The sequence below is a fragment of the Muscardinus avellanarius genome, assembly GCF_963383645.1.
Source record: "Muscardinus avellanarius genome assembly, chromosome: 1".
Classification (NCBI taxonomy): domain Eukaryota; kingdom Metazoa; phylum Chordata; class Mammalia; order Rodentia; family Gliridae; genus Muscardinus; species Muscardinus avellanarius.
The window spans coordinates 113,227,816-113,248,444 of NC_137786.1; the positions used below are offsets into that span (position 1 = coordinate 113,227,816).

A 20,629-nucleotide genomic window follows, 5' to 3' on the forward strand; every position below is an offset into this window, starting at 1 on the left:
GCTTGAAAAACATCAAGTGAGAATGGGAGAGCTCTTTTCTGAAAACTCAGGAAAGCACACAGAACTCAGTACATACTCTTCCATTTCATCTCCACCTGGTTTTGGAGGGTAGTGGTGCTGGCAATTGGACCCAGGACCGCATATGGGGTATGTATATGGTTTACCCTGAGCTATAACCCCAAGCCTTCCACTCTCACTTCTTAAACTTTTTTCTTTGCTTTTTGTTTTGATAACCATTACTTTATACTCTTGAGGCTGGCCTGGCTTTATAGGATCAAAAAGATAAGATAATTAAGTAACTTGCCCAGGGTCATAAGGTAATTAAGAGGTATAACAGGAAATATTCAGTGGTATTAGAGGATGACCCCACTCCCTGCCAGCTCTTCAAGAGATACATCAAAAGATGCCAGATAGACAAAGAGAATAAAAAATCAACCACTTGGTCTTGACTTCCAAAAAAAATGCTCTTAGAACTTAAAGCAGAGAAGAAACTTAAGATTGTCAAGAGCTTCCCCTGTTTTAAGGGAAAAGACCAAAGCCTAAAAGAAGCGTGACACAGACAAGCAAGCACGACCCTTTCCTTATACACCTCCACCCACACATCCAGTCTTGATGGACCCTGGAGCTACAAGAAGTAAAACCCCAGGAAGAGAAGAAGCAGCAGAGGCAGGTGAATTCCCAAAGAAGGTCTGCTCACCACGGTTGTCCCTGCTCTGACCCAGTTCTGAGTTGGGAGGAGGCAATCCTGGAAACTCAGATGAGGGAGAAGCTGTACAGTAAAGAGTACCTGAAGCCGGATGTGGGGGCGTATGCTTATAACCCCAGCATTCAGGAGGCTGAGACCGGAGGATCATGGTTCGTGGACAGCCTCAGCTACTTAGTGAGGCCCTCTGTAATTCAGTGAGACCCTGTTTCTAAATAAAGAATTAAAAAAATAGGGCGGGGGTGTAGTTTGGAGTTCAAATGCCCCTGGGTTCCATCCCCAGACACACACACACACACACACACACAAAAAAAAAAAAAAAAGTACCTGGGTTTTGCTACCAATACAAAAGCCAATTTAAGTCAGGCTTCATTCAAATAGCCTCTGCACAGAAAAGAAAAGGCTGAAGGTGGGGAGAAGACTTGAGATTCCAACCTTTCCACAGCTGTCTTGATGCCAGAACATCATAGAAATGCACCTGAGGTTTTCTGTACCCTGGATATGGGCCAAGAGGGGTTAGTAATCCCACTAGCATTTTATGGATAGGAAAGAGGACTCCTCATGACTGAATGGACAAGGCATGCAGAGGACATGGATGGAACCTTAAATATTTCTTACCGGATACAGGTGAGAATAAATATTGGTAGCTGACTGGCTGAAGATGGAAAGGACTCCATACAGGTGGGTAGATGCCAAAGAATGATAACACCAGGAACTGCCTCCCACCAATCTTGCAGCTCATAGGTCTACTACATCCCTATGTCCTAGACTTTAGATACAATTCTGCTGCACTCTTCACTCTGGAAGTTACTCAATCAATGTGTGCATTATCAGATAAAACTGAGGTTCAAATCACAGATAATTTTTGGGGGGGTGCTAGAGATTGAACTCATGAGCATCCTACCTCTGAGCTACTTCCACTATTCTATTTTATTTTTGAGACAGGGTCTCACTGAGGTATATAGGGGCCTCACTAAGTTGCTGAGGCTGGTTGTGAACCTGTGATCCTCCTGTACCAGCCTCCCAAGTCCTGGGATTACAGGCATGTGCCACAATGCCTGGCTTAAAACAGAGGTAACTGTTGAAAATAAAATAAGAGCCATGACACTAATACTGCGGCACATATGACACGCTAATATCTGTGAGCCTATGAGACATCTTTACTGTAAAAAGGAACAGAAACAAAAGTGGTCCTGACACAGTCCAGAGCCATGCATGATGTATCTCATTGAGGCAGGAACCTGTGGACAGCAGGCCGCTACTGGCATCTTCTGAGAGGGAACTGACAGGTAAGGGAAGGTGGGCTCAGCTCCCCACAACCACACATACACAGCTGCATGGTCCACTGACAGCTGCCCTTCTTTTCAGTTCTGAGCTCCCCCTTGCATCATCATCCTCTGGTTCACTCTAACAGCCACAACCTAGCCCAGCCCTCCATGCCTGTCCTAACCAATGTGAGAGCTGTGTGGTAAGAACCATCAAACTGAAGGAAGGTCTGCCTTCAACCAAATGTTTTCAGCTAAGACATTATTAATTTAAATGTTTCATTTCTCATAATGACCCTGGGGATTCCTCAGTGCCCTCACTGCTAGTGACACATTCTTATCCTCCAGGGAAACCTTATCAACATTGAACATTATAGCCCAGAAGTGGATTATATGCTCCTCCATGAGGATACAGTTGGATTGTCATAGGCAGACTAGGAATGGGAGGAAGGGAATGGGACTGAAACAGCAACTGTAAAAGAGTTCCTAATTGGGAACAACCCAGAGGTACCAGTCTCCTTCCACCTTCCAGAAAGAAGCCCAGTACTCTCTCCCATGGATTTGCTGGCACACATCATGTTCTTAAGTTTATGCAGGCACCCACAAGCTGCTCCCAGAGTCAGCTGAGCCTCTGCTAGCCAGAAAAGACAAACTGATATGAGAATGCAGGTGCATACTTTCAAGTTTAACACAGTGTCGACATATGACTTTCACCAAATTGGTAACAGCTACAAAAAGCACTGGGCCCAATGAGGAATGGCTCCTGCCTCCTTCACTACAAGCCCCACTCAAGATTGTCACAAAAGAAAAAAGCTCGATCACTGATAGGTCGGGTCTCCCCCACCCCCAACGTGACCCCGCAGTGGGGACAGGAGGCAGAACCCTGGAAGCCAGAAGCGGAGATATCACGAGAATCCAGGTGCTGCAAGATCCCAAGCATCCATCGTGAGGCTCCAGATGTTGCAAGAGAATTGACGTTCCCACACTGTTAGTCCCACCCCCAACACACACCCCGGTTTAAAACATGGGTGCTTCCGCCCCACCATGTGACTCAGCCAGTCAACCGGGACTACACGGGACTCTCCAGACAAGTCACTCGTCTATCCCCTTCCCCCACAGCCCGCTGACTCCCCAAAGGTGCCAGGTTTCTGATTAAAGCAGCAGCTTTTGATAACCTTGCTGGTGTTTACCTCCTTTGCAATTTCCCCAAACTTTATTTTCAACGTTTCAATCATTTTGGTACATTTTGGCCTTAAGCAACCCTTTCTCCTTTGCCTGGTGTAAGTCACTTTCTCTTGCCTTCCCCTCAGCCTACAATAAACTTGCCTTGAGCTCTCTGTCAATGCCCCACTGTGCACCTCTGTGTCTGTGCTGTGCAACTGCTATAACCTTAGACTTGCAATTGTACCCAAAGACCTAAACAAACACCTCACAGTCAAATCTCGACTTGTAAAAAGTTGGACACTGTAATAAATTAACTATAGCCATTCCATCTTATCTTCAACGGGTAGTTTCTAATTCCCTGATGCCTACCTGAAAACACCAGTGTCAGATATACAGCCCAGAAAAAAGATTTTTAACAAAGAACATCTTCAAAACTCCATGGAACCAAGTGTGAGCTATTGGTATCTTCCTTCCTTCCTTCCTTCCTTCCTTCCTTCCTTCCTTCCTTCCTTCCTCCCTCCCTCCCTCCCTCCCTCCCTCCCTTCCTTCCTTCCTTCCTTTAAATTGATGGTACTGGGGGTGGAACCCAGAGGCTTTCTACCTCCGGGCTACACTCCCAGACCTATTTTATATTTTATTTGGAAACAGGGTCTCACTAAGTTGCTGAGAGCCTCACTAAGTAGCTGAGGCTGGCTTTTTTTTTAATTAATTTATTTTTTAAATTGGTGCATTGTAGTCATATATCAATCACATTGGAGTACAAGACTTGAGAGGATATACAAGCACACATCATCCAATTAGCCCTCCTCCAGGCCCCCCCCCCCCCCCCGGTCCCATTCCCTCCCCCTCCCTCCATCCCACACTTCTTTGGTGATTTACTTTGATACATTTGTTTATGTACCTCCTGCGTTTTAAAGAGGCTCCGTCCTCCAGTATTACATACCCTCTGATTGGTCACATTAGTTGCTTCACTATAGGGCCCTTTCTATAGCTCAACCTCTTCCTGTTGCCCTTTTCCTCCTAGTTATTGCTGATTAAGAGAAGCGTCTGATTTATATTTTCTGCGATATTTCTCTGTGCATGCTGCGTTGCAAGTACCAATCCCACTCTTGATGGTCCCAGTAGTGGCCTGGCTACTCAGTGGACTGATCCAGACCTCGCTGGCTCAAGCAGCGGCCTTGCCTCATGGGAGGACCCAGTTCTGGTCTCGCTGGCCCCTGAACCGGTCAAACCCCTAAGCTGGCTTTGGTCCCGACCTTGGAGGCCGCAGGAGTGAACTTGCCTCACGCCAGGCTCCGATGCTGGCCATTGGCCCCTGCACCGGTCTAACCCCTTGGCAGGATTCCAATCCCGGCCTCGGAGGCCCCAACACTGGTAATGCCTCACGGCAGGCTCCGATGCCGGTGAGGCTGGCTTTGAACCTGTGTGATTCTCCTGTCTCAGCCTCCCAAGCACAGGGATTACAAGCATGCGCCACCATGCCTGGCTAGCTATTGGCATTTCAAGTCACAGACTCAGTGGTAGGGTTTCCAAGGTGATGGTTCTTACTTTCAAGATGGTATTATGGACAGAACAAAATATTTTCAAGACTGTTTTTGGTCTTCAGACATAAGAAATCAAAAAAGTGAACTACTGACCTAACTGTAGTGAAACAATAAAAATAATTATATAGCCTGGCATGGTGGCACACGCTTGTAAACCCAGCATTTGGGAGGCTGAGACTGGAGGATTGTGGTTTGCAGACAGCCTCAGCTAATTAGTGAGGCCTTCTGCAACTTAGTGAGACTCTGTCTCAAAATAAATAATAAAAATAGGGCAGAGGTATAGCTTGGAGGCCAAATGCCCCTGGGTTCCATCCCCATACCTGAAAAAAAATTATATAGGACTAAAACAAGTGAGGAGAAAACATAATTCTGGTTGTTTTGGAATATTGTTGGTATTATTTGTTAATGTTCTCTCTGCTGATATATGATAGAATTAAGTTCTTTCTTCTTAACTCATCACTAACTTAGTAGTTTATGCTTTTGCAAATATCTGGGAATGAGACATTTTTAAATGGCACTCTTGTTCTAATTTGTTAAAAGATCAGCACTTTTTCTGAGTTTGTCTCTAGTCGATGGCACATTTGAAGTATAACCTCTGAGAGTAACTCTCAAATAGGACACCACTAAGAAACAGGCTGTTTTTCCTTTTGAAAGCCAAAAATCTCTTCTAGAAAATGAACCCTGATTATTACGGTAAATGAGGAAAGCTTAGCAGGTTTAGGGAGACACAGTTGCCCTTAACTATAGACAATACAAGCAAAATAGCAGAGATGGCATTCACAGCTTGCGTCCCTGGCCACAGAATAGCAAATAAAAGTAATAATCATGTATCTGAAACATCAGAGGGTGCTGAAATTTCCTAAGACTCTTCAGACATTTCCAGGCAAATTAATTTCCTATGCAGTTCCTTAACACCACATGGCTGTAGAGTTTCTGACTAGACTACAAGGAGGCTTATGCATGCGAGTTTACATTCCTTACTGAAATCTTATCAGTCAGTCAGGCCCCAGTGCAATGAGACCAGCTGTTTGGAAATGAAGACTCATCTCCAGAGATGACTTGTGGTCACAGTGCTTATGATTATCATCATCCTTTCATATCCCGAGTTAAACCTCCCAAAGGGCCTTTAGACTCAGTATTACCATGAACAAACCTAAGACTTGAAGACTTCACCTATTTGCCATGAAAAGGAAGGTTTGTAAAGAAGCAAACAGCCTCACACCTGTTCACTCTCTTCTATCATGAAGCTGCTGGCATTAAAAGACACAGTGCACACACATGCACCTGTGCATGCACACACGGATATGCAGCATCTTCCTTGAGTTCCTGTAACAGCAGAGAAAGCCTAGTTCCATAGAAGGCACATTCAGGCTCCTTCCTTGGGTCTTGTTTAGAAGGCTCAGAAAGGGGCAAGGCCAGTGGGAGAACATTATTTTCTCTATCATGAAAACATCTGGAAGAAGCCCAAACTTTCTTGCCCTCTCAGCCATGGAGGAGGAACAGTGGCCCCTGGGGAGGCTTTCTCTTTCATCTGTCCCCTGGCTCTGTGCTGCACTCCAAGCAGAATATATGAATAAAGAAATGCTTTAGGGGAGAATAAGCTCCACTGCCTCAGCAGTCTCTGTTTTGGCATTTGGCCTTGAGAAGTTCAAAGGATTTGAGAGATTAGAGTTTAAGAAAGACCTAGACCCCAGGGCAGTCCCTGGTCTTAGATTCGGATAAACCTGCCCCTCCCTACCCCAGAGCCAATTGGACCTCCGAAAGAACCTAGTGCATATCTTAATCTAACAGAATTATTTTCAAAGATTCTGGCTCGTTTTCTCTATAATCGTAGCTAAAGACAGTTCAGTTTAGGGTGCCTACACAAGCTGGAGAACTTACTTGCCAAGTCAGACCATTTCTCCAGCTCTGTTGAATGCCAGGTTCCAGGCACCTGGGATAAAGCTTGACCACATTAGCCTGCCCGACATGACTGTCCACACCACCTGCAAGGAGTCTCCTAACGCCCCCACTCACCATTCTTTTCTGCCTTGGGCTTTGGTGGCTCAGGCTCCGGGAGACATGGACAGGGCCCATCACAGAGGGTGGTGAGGCTTTTGCCAGTAGAACAAGCGTGGAACTCCAACTTGCACTGCAAGGGAGAGATAGAAGCAGCCATGAGAGCGCAGCCAGCACAGATCCCTACTCAGCTTTCCAGAAAACATCCAGTGCCCTTGGCTTCACGGGAGCAGAGGGCGCAAAGGAAAAGTCCATCTCGGTTAGAGGTCTAAATTACCAATACTAAGTCAGACATGGCCTTCCATGGTTTTTTTCAAATGCACGATAACTTCTGAAACACTGGGGAAGCACTGGAAGGCTTATTTTAATGAATGATAAACTGCACTGTCACTACCTATAAAATAAGATTATTAACATGGAATTAAACACCTGAGGAGTTCCAGAGGTCCCCGGGAGTCCTCCTGCCTCACTACTGAAGGCTTCTTCCCCACATTTCCTCCCACACAGGGGAGGTTCTGCTTCTCTAACACACCTCAGCAGTCTTCTCAGCCCTCTTCCTGGGAAGGAGGAGTGATGACTTCTTCTGTAAGTCTGGACAGTAACTCTGAAGCTCCCCCCCTTCTTTGTGGGAGCAACCCAAAGTGAATGTGTTTGCTACCAATGCCCCAAAGCCAAGTTTTGTTTAAAATCTCTAGTTGTCTAAATAGATTTGGCAGCATCTACTAAATTCTAGGATTCAGTACTTGAATCCTCTCAGCATTCCTCTCTTTTCACCCTTTATCACCAGTGGTCATTTCTTCCAGCTCTTTACTTTTAAATTTCCACAGATACAGAAAACAAACAGGTAAAACGATGATCTTTAAAGGTGCAATAGACTAACTACAACAGTTAATTACTCCTACATTATGAAAGAAGAAACTGAGACTCGGAGAGGTTAAATAACTTGAGAAAGATTATAACACTCATTCAAACTTGTGGCTGACTCCAAGGCTAAGTGCTTCTCAGCACAGACATTCCACACTATGCTGTGTGTGGCTAATTATGCACCTTTGCTGTTGGTGTAGATCTGATCTGAGAGTTTGTTTCCTTTTTACCTATAAAATTCTCAGGATCAAGGCCTGTGTGAAATCAGTTCCCTGCAAAAGCCCACAGCCCAGGACCATGTGGGCGCCTGGTGGAGGTTCAAAGGAAGAAGAGATAGCTGAAATCTACTGTGTGCCCCACTGTGCTTGCAGCTCTTATCAGTGCCGTGGGGGATCTTTTAAAAGAGAGAAAAGAGGAGATACAGCCCTTGCCCTTGGAAAACACAAATGCATACCTCTGAAAGAAGTCCACACACATTTGCAAAGCAACACACATGCCTGCAGATGAATGCTAGCTCATTCTGAGAGGACCTACTATTCAGTCTGCATGTCGATGACCAACCAACCCAGGGAAAGAGCACTTGAAACCTGCTTCAATATGCACTAAAGTCACTCTGAGTGACTCCCACCGTTACCCCTCCAGGTGCCAGCTACCCTAGCAGGGAGAGAACATCAGAGCAAGCCTATTGAGTGCCGGCTTCCTCTTGATGCAAAACTCCCTTTGTACAGTCTTGTGAAGTATGTAGCATGTGCCCTGTGTGGTAGTCGGACCTACAAAAACTAGAAGAGTTCCAGGCCTCAAACATGGGCTCAGTGACATGGTGAGATGGGATCTGTAGGGACAGAGCGCAGAGTCCTGCAGGCCTGCCCACAGAAGCCTGCAGGTGAGCCAAGGAGAATGCCAAAGGTGGAGGTGAGATACTAGTGTGAGAAGCTCAAACACCAGCATAAGCACTGGTGCCTGGGCTCGAGCAAGACCGCTGTCACCAGCTCTTGCCATCTCTCCTCTTCTGGGTTAGCTTTCTAGAACAAACATCCATTTCAGACTAGCAATTTCCAAACTTTTTTTTTTTAAACAGAATCTCTAAAGCTAATTTAGGGGAAAATGTATTTTTACACATAAGTGTATTTTATAAGTTAAAATTATTATCTTTATTTATCATACGGGCTTATCATCCTGTTACTCTCATCGCCTGCCTATGTCTATGATGGATGGTAATACTTCTCCCCAGTAGTCCCGGTGCCCTGGAAGGAGAGTCTACACTTGCACTGCTGGCTCTGTGTCTGCACGCAGCACCTCCTACGGGAGGCTGGACCTCCCCTCCCAGGGGTGCCAGCCCCGGCCATGTGACTGCTGCTAGGCAGACGTGCTGCGAGATGATGAAGCCAGGTAGGAGCAGACACTTCAAGAACTGCTGTGCAGCTGCATCACCTCACTTGCTCTTCTCCACTACCCCGAAAATTATATGTGCCAGAAAAGGGCTGCCCCTCCTGCCCGGGGGCCAGAATGCAGAGAGCATGGGATGGAGGTGAAGCTCCGGCAAGCACTCGGCACAGACGAGGACGCGACCCACTATTGTAAGCCACTGATGTTTGGGGTCAGGTGTTACTGTAGCACAACTTAGTGAAAGCTAATGAGCAGGATCGCTGATTTCCCACTACACCATGGAGAGCTTTACAATGGGAAAACTTTGGTTGCTGTCTTATACCTGATATGACATGTGGATAGCTCTGGCACATAGTAGGTGTTCAACAAATAGTGTTTCGGTTGGTAAAGGCAGAAGGGTATCATGTTCATTCTGCTCTCTGTTCCACCCTCCAGGAGCCTCCCCACCTGCCTCCACAGGAATGCAGGTGCTGGGCTCTGTCTCAGCACTGCCGTCTGGCCCCACTCTCCATCTCCGTGACTCCCAGTCCTCCAAGCTCCACATTCGGCTCTTTGCGGCTCATTATCTGCTGGTCCTACAGCCTGGCCTACCCACCTCTGGAGGCCCAGATGCCCGCTCGCTGGGTGGCCCCACTGTGACCAGGAGCGCTGTGGCGGTAGCTCTTGTAACTCAGCTTCCTTGGCTGGGCTGCGGTGTCCCCTCCCTGCATGTCCTCTGTACATGGAGGCATGGAGCCAGCCTGCTCCTCCCTGACTGCAGACAGGTGCCACCAGAGGAAGCTGGACTTGCCTGCACCAGCAAACTCCAAGTTTGTTGCTTTCTGATCCCAGATCTGCTTTCTGTCTTCTAGGACACTATTATGTGGCATTTATATTAAGCCCAGATGGCTACAATTTCATCTTTTTAGACAGCTCAAAACAGACTACTTAGAAATTCATTCATAAGTGGTAGAAATTCCTTTACAGGGGAGAAGGATGACAAATACCATCCAGGTTGGGGTTGCCTCTTGAAGGCAGACAGTGGGGCAGGGTGGACAGGAGCTCACAGGAAGCAGCAACAAATGGGCGATGTTTTATTTCACAAGATGTGTGTTAGATTCTGAAGCTTTTGCTTTGTTACTAGGCTTGTCAAGTGCTATAAATACACATGTGTTATGCATCGAATGCTGTACAATAGAATATAAACAACGTGGAGAGCTTCTCTGGAGGTGGTGACCAAGCTAAAGCCACATCTCCTTGGGAGACTCATCGGGAATGTGAATGAGAACACACGTGGGTGCCCTCTGGGAACCTGGAGAATGCAAAGCACTGAAGTGGAGCCCTGAGTCTTCCCTGAGTAGAGGCCTCCCACGAAGTTCCCTCCTATAGCTCTCCTCTAATGTACACCCTTGAAGTTACCCTTTCAGTTTCCAACCAGACCACCCTCTTCTGTCTCCCAGGTTCTGTCTAGAACAGAACAGATAAGGAACTAAAAGGTGGTTGCCATCTTAGCTTTACTCAAAGGGCGCAGCCTGCTAAATGGGACCATAGAACACCAGCGGAGGTGCTCTGTGCCTCTCCCAAGCTGCACATCTCAGACACCAGGTAAAGAGAATGAACACACCTGGCTAGACACTGCAAACACGTGCCTGGCCTATATGCCCATGGATCCTGGAAACACAAGGCTGGCATGCTTCACCAACAGTATATGCCTGCCAAGACAGTGGGAGCCTAGAGGACAGGAGCCCGTTGCCATGCCTTTGCAGTGATCCTGCTCCTGGTAGGAACAGGTGCGTGGCCCGGGAGACGCCATGCTTCTGCCAATCAAGACAGAAAGAGCGTTACATATATTACAGATTGATTGTCCAGCTCTCAGTAAGGCTGGAACAACACAAATAAAGGCATATGCAGCCTTCCCCAATGACGAAGCAGGGATCAGAAAGCAAGACGGGATTCTCCTGAGGAGATGTGAGGAGGGAGAAGCAAGCAGCTTTCCACACCGTAGGAACACCACTGGCTCCCTCCTGACTTTAAGATCAAATGAAAGGGGTTCAGAGCTTTCTCTCTTGCAGTGGACTTAAAGCCAGAGCCAAACACTGGTAGAATTCAGACAGTGACTGCCTTGCACATGGACTTGGTCACACTTCTCTGCTTCCTCCACAACTGCCCTGAGGTAGGGAGGATCCAGACCCCAGTGGATATTCTGCAGAGCTCTGGGATACTGAGGCTGGGGACTGAGCTCACCTCTTAAGAGTTCACAACCTGGAGGTTGAAAATCAAACAAACAAAAAATGGCCTTTTGGGGGGCTAGAATAAAGAATTGTTTGGGAGGTAGAAAAAAAGAGGAAATGGATGTACACAAATCCTCCATATTTGACCAAAAAAGAGTCAGTCAGTTGCTGAAAGCACATGAAAAATCAAGGTAAGGTCCCCTGGAAGGACTGAAAGAGAGGCACTGCAGCAGAGTCCGAGTTGCCATCGACTGGCACTGCAGCCTGCGAGAGAGGCCCCTCGCCTGAACCACCACTGCTCTCTGCAGAGGCCCCCACCCACCCACTGGAAGGCAAGGCTTTGCACCTTCTTTTACGGAATGAATTCTGGCCTCAATACATGATGCATCCAAGTTCTAACTACTAGTAACTCAGAATGGGACCTCATCCACAGAATTAAAATGAGCACATTAGATTGGGCCCTAATTACTGATGTTCTTATAAGAAAGGGTCATTTAGACTGAGACAGACACCTAGAGAGGGAAGATGATACGAAGGGACACAGGGTGGTGGCCATCTATAAGTCAAGGAACTCCTAGAGAAGGCCATCAGAAGCAAAGAGAGAGGCATCAAACAGACTTTCTCTCGCTCCCTCAGGAGGAACCAACCATGATTTAGTTCTTTGATTTCAGACTTCTGGCCTCTGGGGCTATGAGATGACAGTGCTCTCATTTATGCCACCACTTGTGGTACTTTGTTGTAGCAGACCTAGAAAACCAATATACTTTCCATCCAGATTTTTAAAAAGAGATAGACTATAAGGGATGGAAATGTTTTGTCTTCGGTTCACAAAGCATAGATCTTTGTGCAAGATGGCTGAGGTCTACTAGAAAGAAAAAAACAAAAGCAAAAACATCACCCAATGTACATTTATGTCTCTATCACTCTGAAGTACATTACAATGTAAGACTACAGTGCAACAATAAAAGTATATAAAAATCAAAATTAAGAAACCCCCAAGTCCTCAGGACAGGAGGTGGCTGGACATAAAGAACTTAGCTAGATTATATCAGCTGTGACTCATGCCCAGAAAAGAAAAAATATAAAAAAGCCAAGCCTTTATATTAATTTCAGGATAAAACAGTTAAATAAATAATTAGTGCTAACTCTTTCTAAAGGAGAAGAATTGAGAGGCTGGGAAGTAAATTACAAACTTTAAACACGTACCAGTACCCATACTCACACAGGTGCAAATACAACATCTAGACCCTGGACCTGCTAGAACACGTGCTCCTTTCTCAGCCATCACAATGGGGGCCAGGAGGGAGAGAACGAGAACACCAAAGACTGTACGGCTATGCAGAAATATTCAAAATGTTGACCTACTTAAAAATAAATGTGCTAGCACATTTCTCAACCGATCTCTGCTTCCACTTTGCATAACACACCAGTATGTCAGGATGACTGAATGACCAGTAAATCTTTCTCTTCTGTGATTTGTAAAGCAAAACTAATAACTTCTCTCTGGTTCACTGCGCACACACTTCTTGAATGAGTACATTTCTCCAGCACACCAACACTGTTCACTTAGCTGAGAATGCTTTGGGTATTATTTTTAACATTTTATTTAAATTATTTCCTCCACTGTACTTCATCAACCTATCATCTATTTTTAAACCAGACTGTTGACAGTTCACAGTTGACAATTTTGTTCACAGTTGATGAATTCTTATTTGTTTTTATTCGCCTAAAAGCCTGTCACAGTGGAGGTAGGGCAGTAATTCCCGGGCTTTGCTGGCTTTAATAAGGGAGTGAAGGGAGCAGCTGCTGACTACAGGAGTCAGATGGTTCCTTTCACTCTCCTCTTTGACCACACTGGCTGCCTCGCTACTGCTCAGGTGTAGTCAGACTCAGACTCAAAGGCTTCAGGACCTTTGCACTGGACAATACCCCTTTCCTTAGACAGCTATATGGCTCACTTGTCTTTGCAGATTTCCTGTTTATCTCATTCAAAATACCAGCCTGACCCCATTGTGCACTATCCCCCATGGAACCTGCCCTATAAGCTTCATCAGAACAAGACATTATCCCAATGGTTCACAGCCTGGAATAGGGCTGGGCCTCGGTGAGTGCTCTATGAATATTTGTAGAATGCAGGATGGCACACCCACATGCTTATGTTCAGCAAGTCTTTGAGTGAGACCAAAGGCCCTTCTCTTGTTTCTCTGTATGGCCTCTCCTTTCCAGATGATCCCTGAGCTGCTCCAGGCTTGGGAAGAGACAGGTAGCTGCTCCTCCTTCAGCCAGGACCACTCAGCTGAAGGACCCAGGGCTCAGTCTGGTCTTGTGGGTGCTCACTTGCTTCACGCCCGCTCATCTGTATGGCTTCTTTTTCCTTTATACACTTCTGAGTTAAGAGCTCCAAAAGAAGGCAGAACTTGAAGTATTAGAGCCAAGCTGCTCTGGGAGGGGTAGCATATGCCTCTAATCCCAGTTTTGGGGAGGCCAAGATAGGGGGGTCACAGGTTCGAAGCTAGCCCCAGCAACTTAGCAAAGCTCTCAGCAATGTAGCAGATCTTTTTACCAAATAAAATATAAAATAGGGCTGGGGGTGCAGACTGGAAGTACAATGCCTCTGAGTTCAATCCCAAACAAAACACACACACACACACACACACACACACACACACACACACATCAAAACCAATAACAACAAGAAAAAAGCTTCTATACTGGAAGCAAAGATAAAGCCCTTCTTCTTCAAAGAATGCTAGGTAAATACATTTAGAAGGAAAGCTACAATTATAACAACTATTTCATAATGCCCATGTAATAAATAAGGAAAAGATCATTTGATGTTTGCAAAAAATGTTGGGTAAAGGTAGCTGGCAGCCAGGGCGTGGTGGTGCACGCTTATAATCCCCGCGCTTGGGAGGCAGAGACAGGAGGATTGCGCAGGTTCGAAGCCATCCTCGCTGGCTTAAGAGACCCTGTTTCCAAATTAAAAAAAAAAAAAATATATATATGGTCTGGGAGTGTAGCCCAGAGGTTCCATCCCCAGTACTTAAAAAAAAAAAAAAAAAGTAGCCAGCAAGCAAGAGATTCATGCAGACTCAATGTGTTAACCCACAGAATATGTAATTATTACAAAGAAGAAAATGAACATTTCCACTAAAATATATGGCAGCCACCCTTAGCAAAGGGAGCAAGGGTCAGCTGGCACTGCTGGCAGTAGGAACATCTGGTATGTGCTTCCTAGCCCCAAACAACAAGAAGTACACAGTGGCACCTTTGAAAAACTGGTGCCCAAAAGGTAGATCCTGAATCCACTCTTCAGGAAACAGGAACTCTTAAGTCCTGCATGTTTCATTAGATGACTGCCTGGACTCAAAAAAGAAACAAACGACAGAGAAAACCAAACGCATGCTGGGCAGATCGTGGTCCGGATTAAAAGAGGAAGAGAGAGAGGAAAACCCAGTGTGGAAACTAATTAGTTCTTCAATAATATTTATGCAAAACTAGAAAAGATGTTTGGGGGAAATCAGTGATTTCAATGTGAACTGTCTATTATTAGGTGATATTATGCAAAAATCATTGTTTTAGAGGTGTAACAGTACCTACTAAAGTTTTACAAGAGAATGCTCCTTTACATTTTTAGGGTAAGGTATCACAGTGTTTGTAAATTACTCCAAAAGAGTTCGAGGAAAAGTGTGTATGAGCATAAAGAAAGAGAACAGACGTAGCACAGTGCTAACAGTGGCGATGAGTATACTGCTCATTGCACTTTCTTTAGGCTCTGCACATGTTTAATGATTATCAGATCAATAAGTGGAAGAAATTTTTTAAATTTCACTGCCCAGTGATATTAGAGGAACTCTTTTCAGAAACATCCCCTGCCTCCTCTCCTAGCTCTCCCATCTCTCAGCCCCCTCGATCACTGTTGTGTTCTAATTTTCCCCACTAGGGGGCAGGCTCCTCGAGGGCAGTGACTGGGCCATCTTGGTTGTATCTGGGGCCTGGCCTACACTTGGAAACCAGCAAGCCTTCCATAGAGAACTGTGAAAGGCGGGGTGGGGGCGTGGGGGGGGAATGACTGAGGCTTTTCTGAAGCACAAATTCTCTTAATTGACAAAAGCAAATACCACCACAATTAGAAGGCATAACATGGGTACTTGGAATTGTAACATTTTAGATCTTCAAGGAAACCCTTCCTATAACAGCAGAAGAAACGGGTTAGAAGATAAGCATCTTGTCTGTGGTTATTCTCTTAAGCAAGGACCACACCTGCTCTTCCTCTTGTATATCTTTGTCAAGGACTTAGCAAAGCTAAGAAAGTGAGGAAGCAAATTTCAGACCAGTTCACATATAACTTGTCCCAGTTGTCTTTAGAGGCAAAGTTAAATAAGGTTTCTATAAAATGTGCAACAAAACCAGCAGAGTAATGCACTTGACATGACAAAGAAGAAGATGCAATGACCCATAGGAAGGAGGCTGAGAAAAAGATGCCCGCTCCTGAGGGCAAGTGCTCACACGGCAAGCTGCACTCTGCACTGTTCCTACAGACTTTGACCAGACGGGTGCCTCTCTGCTATGTGCCCCTGTGCCTGCCCTGCACTGCCCTCTCGGGGCACACCTCTAGCTGGCCCCCACACCTGGCCTTGGCTTCAGGTTCCCTATCATACTAGTAGGTTCCCTTGGCTTCCTCTGCTGCTTTCCCTGACAGATCCTTCCCTGGGGTATGTGCTGGTTGGGACCCCAATGGGACTGGATAATACTTTGTAATTTTAAATTTCCATGTGGTGTTTCCCCCTTCTAGAATTTTCTTTCTTTCTTTCTTTTTTTTTTTTTTGGTGGTACTGGGGTTTCTGGAAGCCCTTCTACCTCCGGGCTACACTTCCAGACCTATTTTGTATTTTTTATTTATTTGGAAACAGGGTCTTTTTAGCCAGCGAGGCTGACTACGAACCTGCGAACCTGCGTGATCTTCCTGTCTCCATCTCCTAAACGTGGGGATTACAAACATGCTCCACCACACCCGGCATCTCCCCTTCTAGAATTTTAAGCAGCAGCACAGATGAAGAACTTAAGAGTTCACAGCCCTGACTCCTATCAGTACCTAGAAAAGCACTTGGACATAGTATGTATTCAATAAAAACATGTGAAATTTAAAAAAATGATAAAAAAATGGCTTGTGGACAGAAGTGACTGGCAGACCTGCCCCTCATTCTAACCCCAAGAGTATAACTATGAGTAGGTGCTCATCTCTTGACAGGAGCACACGGAGGGAGCAAAACCAGAAAATGACCAAGCTCAAGTTTTTCTCCACAGCCCTACAAGACAGGACCTCATGTAGAAGAAGCTGAGTCACATAGACATGAAGAAGTGTGACTCCAAGCATGGTACCCTGCAGGCTCCGGTCTCTCTCCTGCAGGCTGATTCTGTGCCTAAGGGTATCCTCTACTCTTTCTTTCTCTCTCCCTCTCCCTCTCCCTTCTGTTGGTACTAGGGCTGAACCCAGAGACCTTCTACTCCAAGCTATACCCTCAGCCCCCTTTTAGTTTTTATTTTGAAGCAGGGTCTTGCTACGTTGCTGAGGGTTTCATTTAGTTGCTGAGGCTAGTATTGAAGCTGCAATCCTCCTGTCTCAGCCTCCCAAGGGCTGTGTCCTCCCCACCCACCATACCATACTGTGCTTAGTTTGTAGAACCAAGCTTATCTGTTTGCAAAGATACCTTTTGAGGGAAACAGGAATCTTTGTCTAGAGCCTACTAGATAGTAAACACAAAGGACATCATATCTGTATATTTATGGGTTGCACCTTCTCTATCCCCATGTAAGAGCAAGTGCCAGAATGTTCATTTTACAGATTAAGAAGCTAAAGGCTAAGGAATGCAAATGACTGCCTTTCAGCAGATTCCAGTTTTAATCCAAACCCTAGACTTCTCCCCACTATGCTGTATGTGATGACTCAGACTCTACATCAAGGGCTCTGGCAAACCTTTCTAGGCATCCCAGCTGCCTTAGAATATTCTTTTCCTTTTTCTGAGGAGGCAGAGGAAATGGTGTAATGTCAGAGTGGAAAGAAGGGACAGGAGGCCCTGGCTGAGGAGCTGAGCTGCAAGGGAGGTGGCAGGCCACTTCTCCAATGAAACCCCTGCTTGTCAGCTGTCATATGTCACTGGTGAGACTGCCACTATTCAAAGTCACTCAAATAGTTGCTATTATCAAGGATAACTTGCAGGAGTGAAGGTGGTTAGCCCACAGACCTGGATTAGATGTTGTGGACATCTTCCCTTCTGTTCAAAGGCTGACGACATCAGGCCTTAGCTTCCGCTGGAGACATGATGGCCACTGTCAATATCCTCATGGGAGCTCTCTCAGGTAAAGCATTTCCAGGGCTCTGCAGTCCAGAGGAGCCAGCGAGACCTCAGGAGAGAGGTCAGGCCTCTGGCTTGATTCTGACCTAAGGTAGAACAGTAGACCTGGGCCTCGACTTAAACCTGTACCTCAAAAGTAAACAGAAAGGGTCTGCTAGAATTCATCAGTCCTCTTCCCAGAACTCTAGGAAGTCAGGGACTATCTGCTCTATTTTATAGATATGAGGAAAAGGGTAAACTGAGTATGGTGATACATGCCTGTAATCCTAGTGCATGGGAGGTTGAGACAGGAGGATCACACGTTTGAAGTCAGCTTTAGCAGCATAGCAAGACCCTGTTCCAAAACATAAAATAGGACTGAGGGTGTAGTTCAATGCTAAAAAGTCCCTGATTCAATCATTAGTAACACACACACACACACACACACACACACACACACACACACACAGAGAGAGAGAGAGAGAGAGAAAGAACAAGAAAAGAAGCTACATTGGAGACATGGCAGTTGGAGGGCAGGAAAGAAAAGAAAGGAACATACCAGGAAGCCAGTGGAGAAGACACTCCAGTACAGAAAACAGCACAGCATGCACAGGGGTTTCGAGAGCTACAGGAGGCAGAGTGGGAAGGAAGCAGACTAAGGCCACATGTCTCCAGCCCAGCCTGGGTGTGTGGGCTCAGGCAGCTCAAGGAGAAAGGAAGAGAATGTTCTAAGGTACTGGCACCTGCTTAAAATAAAAGTGTCTCTGCTGCTGTAAATGCCCTGAGATGCCTCTCTCCAGCTGTCCTTGTTTCCTAGGGAGCGGGGCAGTCCACACTAAACCTCCTCTCCCAGCCTTCTGTGCACTCATCCCACCAGCTGGGGCAGTATCCTCCAGACAGATTCAGAGGAGAGAGAAGACAAGCTGGGGTGGCACTAGTTTCTGCCATGGTCTTCCCTCTCAGGCTGTGATGGAAGAGACCAAGTTATATCTGCATCTCTCCCTGCACCCTGCACCTCTTCCCTAGGAGAAAAGCTGATACCCCACGCTCGCTCCACTGATTACTAGACTGGGAATCAGAGCAATTTGCATAACCTTTCCACAGACTTCCTGCCTAGCAAAGGTAGACAATAAATCATACCTCCCCCTTCTACCCTCCTTGAGCCCCACCTTCATTCTTTCTTCTATCAGCTTTACACCTGAGTGGTCTTTGTAAAATGCAAATTTGTTTGTGACACCCACTGTGGCTTATAACCATTTCTTGTTCTCTGTCATCTCAGATAAAAAGTAAAGCTTTCTAGCCTAGTAGAAAAAGCTCCTGGTAATTAACACCCACATAACTGTCCATCATCACCAACTTGGGTCTTTCCCAAACATGCACTCCAGCCTGAAGGCCCCTGCAGAGGCCACACCTCCACCAAGGCCTTTTCTCTATGGCCCCAGGCTCCCTCACACCTGCCCGGCCTGCAGCTTGCAGCAGACCCTTCCAGGTGCACTTAGCACCTGTGGCCACCTCTAGCAAAGTCTTATGTCCCACATTGTGATGACCTCTTTCTTGCCTATCTCTCTTATGAGCACCTCAAAGTCTGTTTTAATTCACTCATTTAGTCCCAGAACTCAGAAAATACGCTAAACATGAGCAGATACTACATAAAGGTTGGAAGGATAAATGAGACACAGAGGCGGGTGGACAGATGGGCTCCAGTGCTACCCGCCTGGCCTGCCGAGCAGTCCTATCTCTGACACTACTGTTGTCCTCATCTCTAGTCAAATCTCTGTAAGTCAGTGGTTTCTTGCTCTCCAGATGAAGGCTTGGACGCTCGACTCCACAAGTAGTGTCCAGGCTCTCCCAGTCCAGCAAGTGCAAAGCTTGGACCTTCCCTCCCACTACTCCATCTGATGAGTCTCCAGATTTCCAGGGAGTCAGACTGCAGGTTCTGAACTGTTAACATTTGCCTCACAGGCCCTGATTAACACCCAGGTCCTAGCTGGGCATGGTGCCCATGCCTGTAATCCTAGTACTTGTGAGGCTGAGACTGGAGGATAACAGGTTCCAGACCAGCCTCTTAGCAACTTAGCAGTGGTAAAAACAAATAATAAAATAAAAAATAAATAAATAAGAAAGGGCTTGGATGTAGAAGCTGTTGGGTTCAACCCACAATACCAAAAATAGACATATTCAATTGAATTAAAACCAAGTCCTCCCTTTGGAGGACTGTCACCATCTGGTCTTGATTTTGTTCCTCCAGCTACAAGGCTCTGACTCATGCCTGACCCCTGGGTACCTAACCCTTTCTTCCTAGCACCTGTTTGCTTCTGCATCGCTCTTGCCTGATGCTATCACCTGTCACCAGCATCCCCTGCAGACCCTGAGTCCACCAACTGGATCCAGTCTCTTGCCCATATTCCACATCCTGAGATAAGTAAACCATGTAATAAAGGAAAATAAATGTAATTACAGCTTGACCCAAACTGGGGTGGTAGTTAACTTACCTCTGGATGCCCTACAGAAATGGTTACAATTTATACAAATAAAAGCCAGGAAGCATACATAGGTCTTGCTGCCAGAGACTATATTATAATGCCATATCATCTTCTTTTAACACTTGCTAGTATCCACCCAGGCATTAGGGCCAGTTTCTCCATTTCCATTCTCAGCATGAGAAAGTAAAATATTAAAAAAAAACTTTTTACCAGAAAATGGAATGAAAAATTCAAGTTGGGGCTTTTAATTTCAAAGGAACTGTTATGCCTTCCTCTTTTCTATTCCAAACTCTCCCCCCCCAAGGTGGATACTCCCCTCCTACAAACCCCCATGGCTCCAGCCACACTTCTAGGCTACCCCAGTCAGCCATACATGGCCCCATGCCTGTTCCTCTGTTTCTTCCTATTCCTTACTATTTTCTTCCCAGATAGTATTTAGCATGTGCACTTCACAGTACAGATATGAGAACTGAGTGTATTTGTATCCTTCTCAGTGCTGGTAGGAATGGTTTATTAAGAGCTTAATGATATAGGTAAGGTTTATTGTAACTAATCATCAATGTGGCATTACGCTAAAAGCTTTACCTATACTTTCTCCCTTAATTTTTATCCTAGTGTGTACACACAAAGAACCACAGCACCCATCTAATGCACAAAGAACTGGGGCTCAGAAGTGC

The 20,629-nt window shown here is 45.9% G+C and overlaps 1 protein-coding gene across 1 annotated transcript in view; it reads right to left on the reverse strand.

Annotated features, from left to right (window-relative positions):
• Positions 1 to 20,629, reverse strand: part of SPOCK1 (SPARC (osteonectin), cwcv and kazal like domains proteoglycan 1) — a gene marked incomplete at both ends in the record, with an annotated part of 559,572 nt that overhangs the window by 104,114 nt on the left and 434,829 nt on the right. Inside the window, one exon of the mRNA XM_080690082.1 lies at positions 6,693 to 6,807. Coding sequence (XP_080546208.1) covers positions 6,693 to 6,807 — 115 coding nt within the window. The remainder of the gene's footprint in view (positions 1 to 6,692; positions 6,808 to 20,629) is intronic.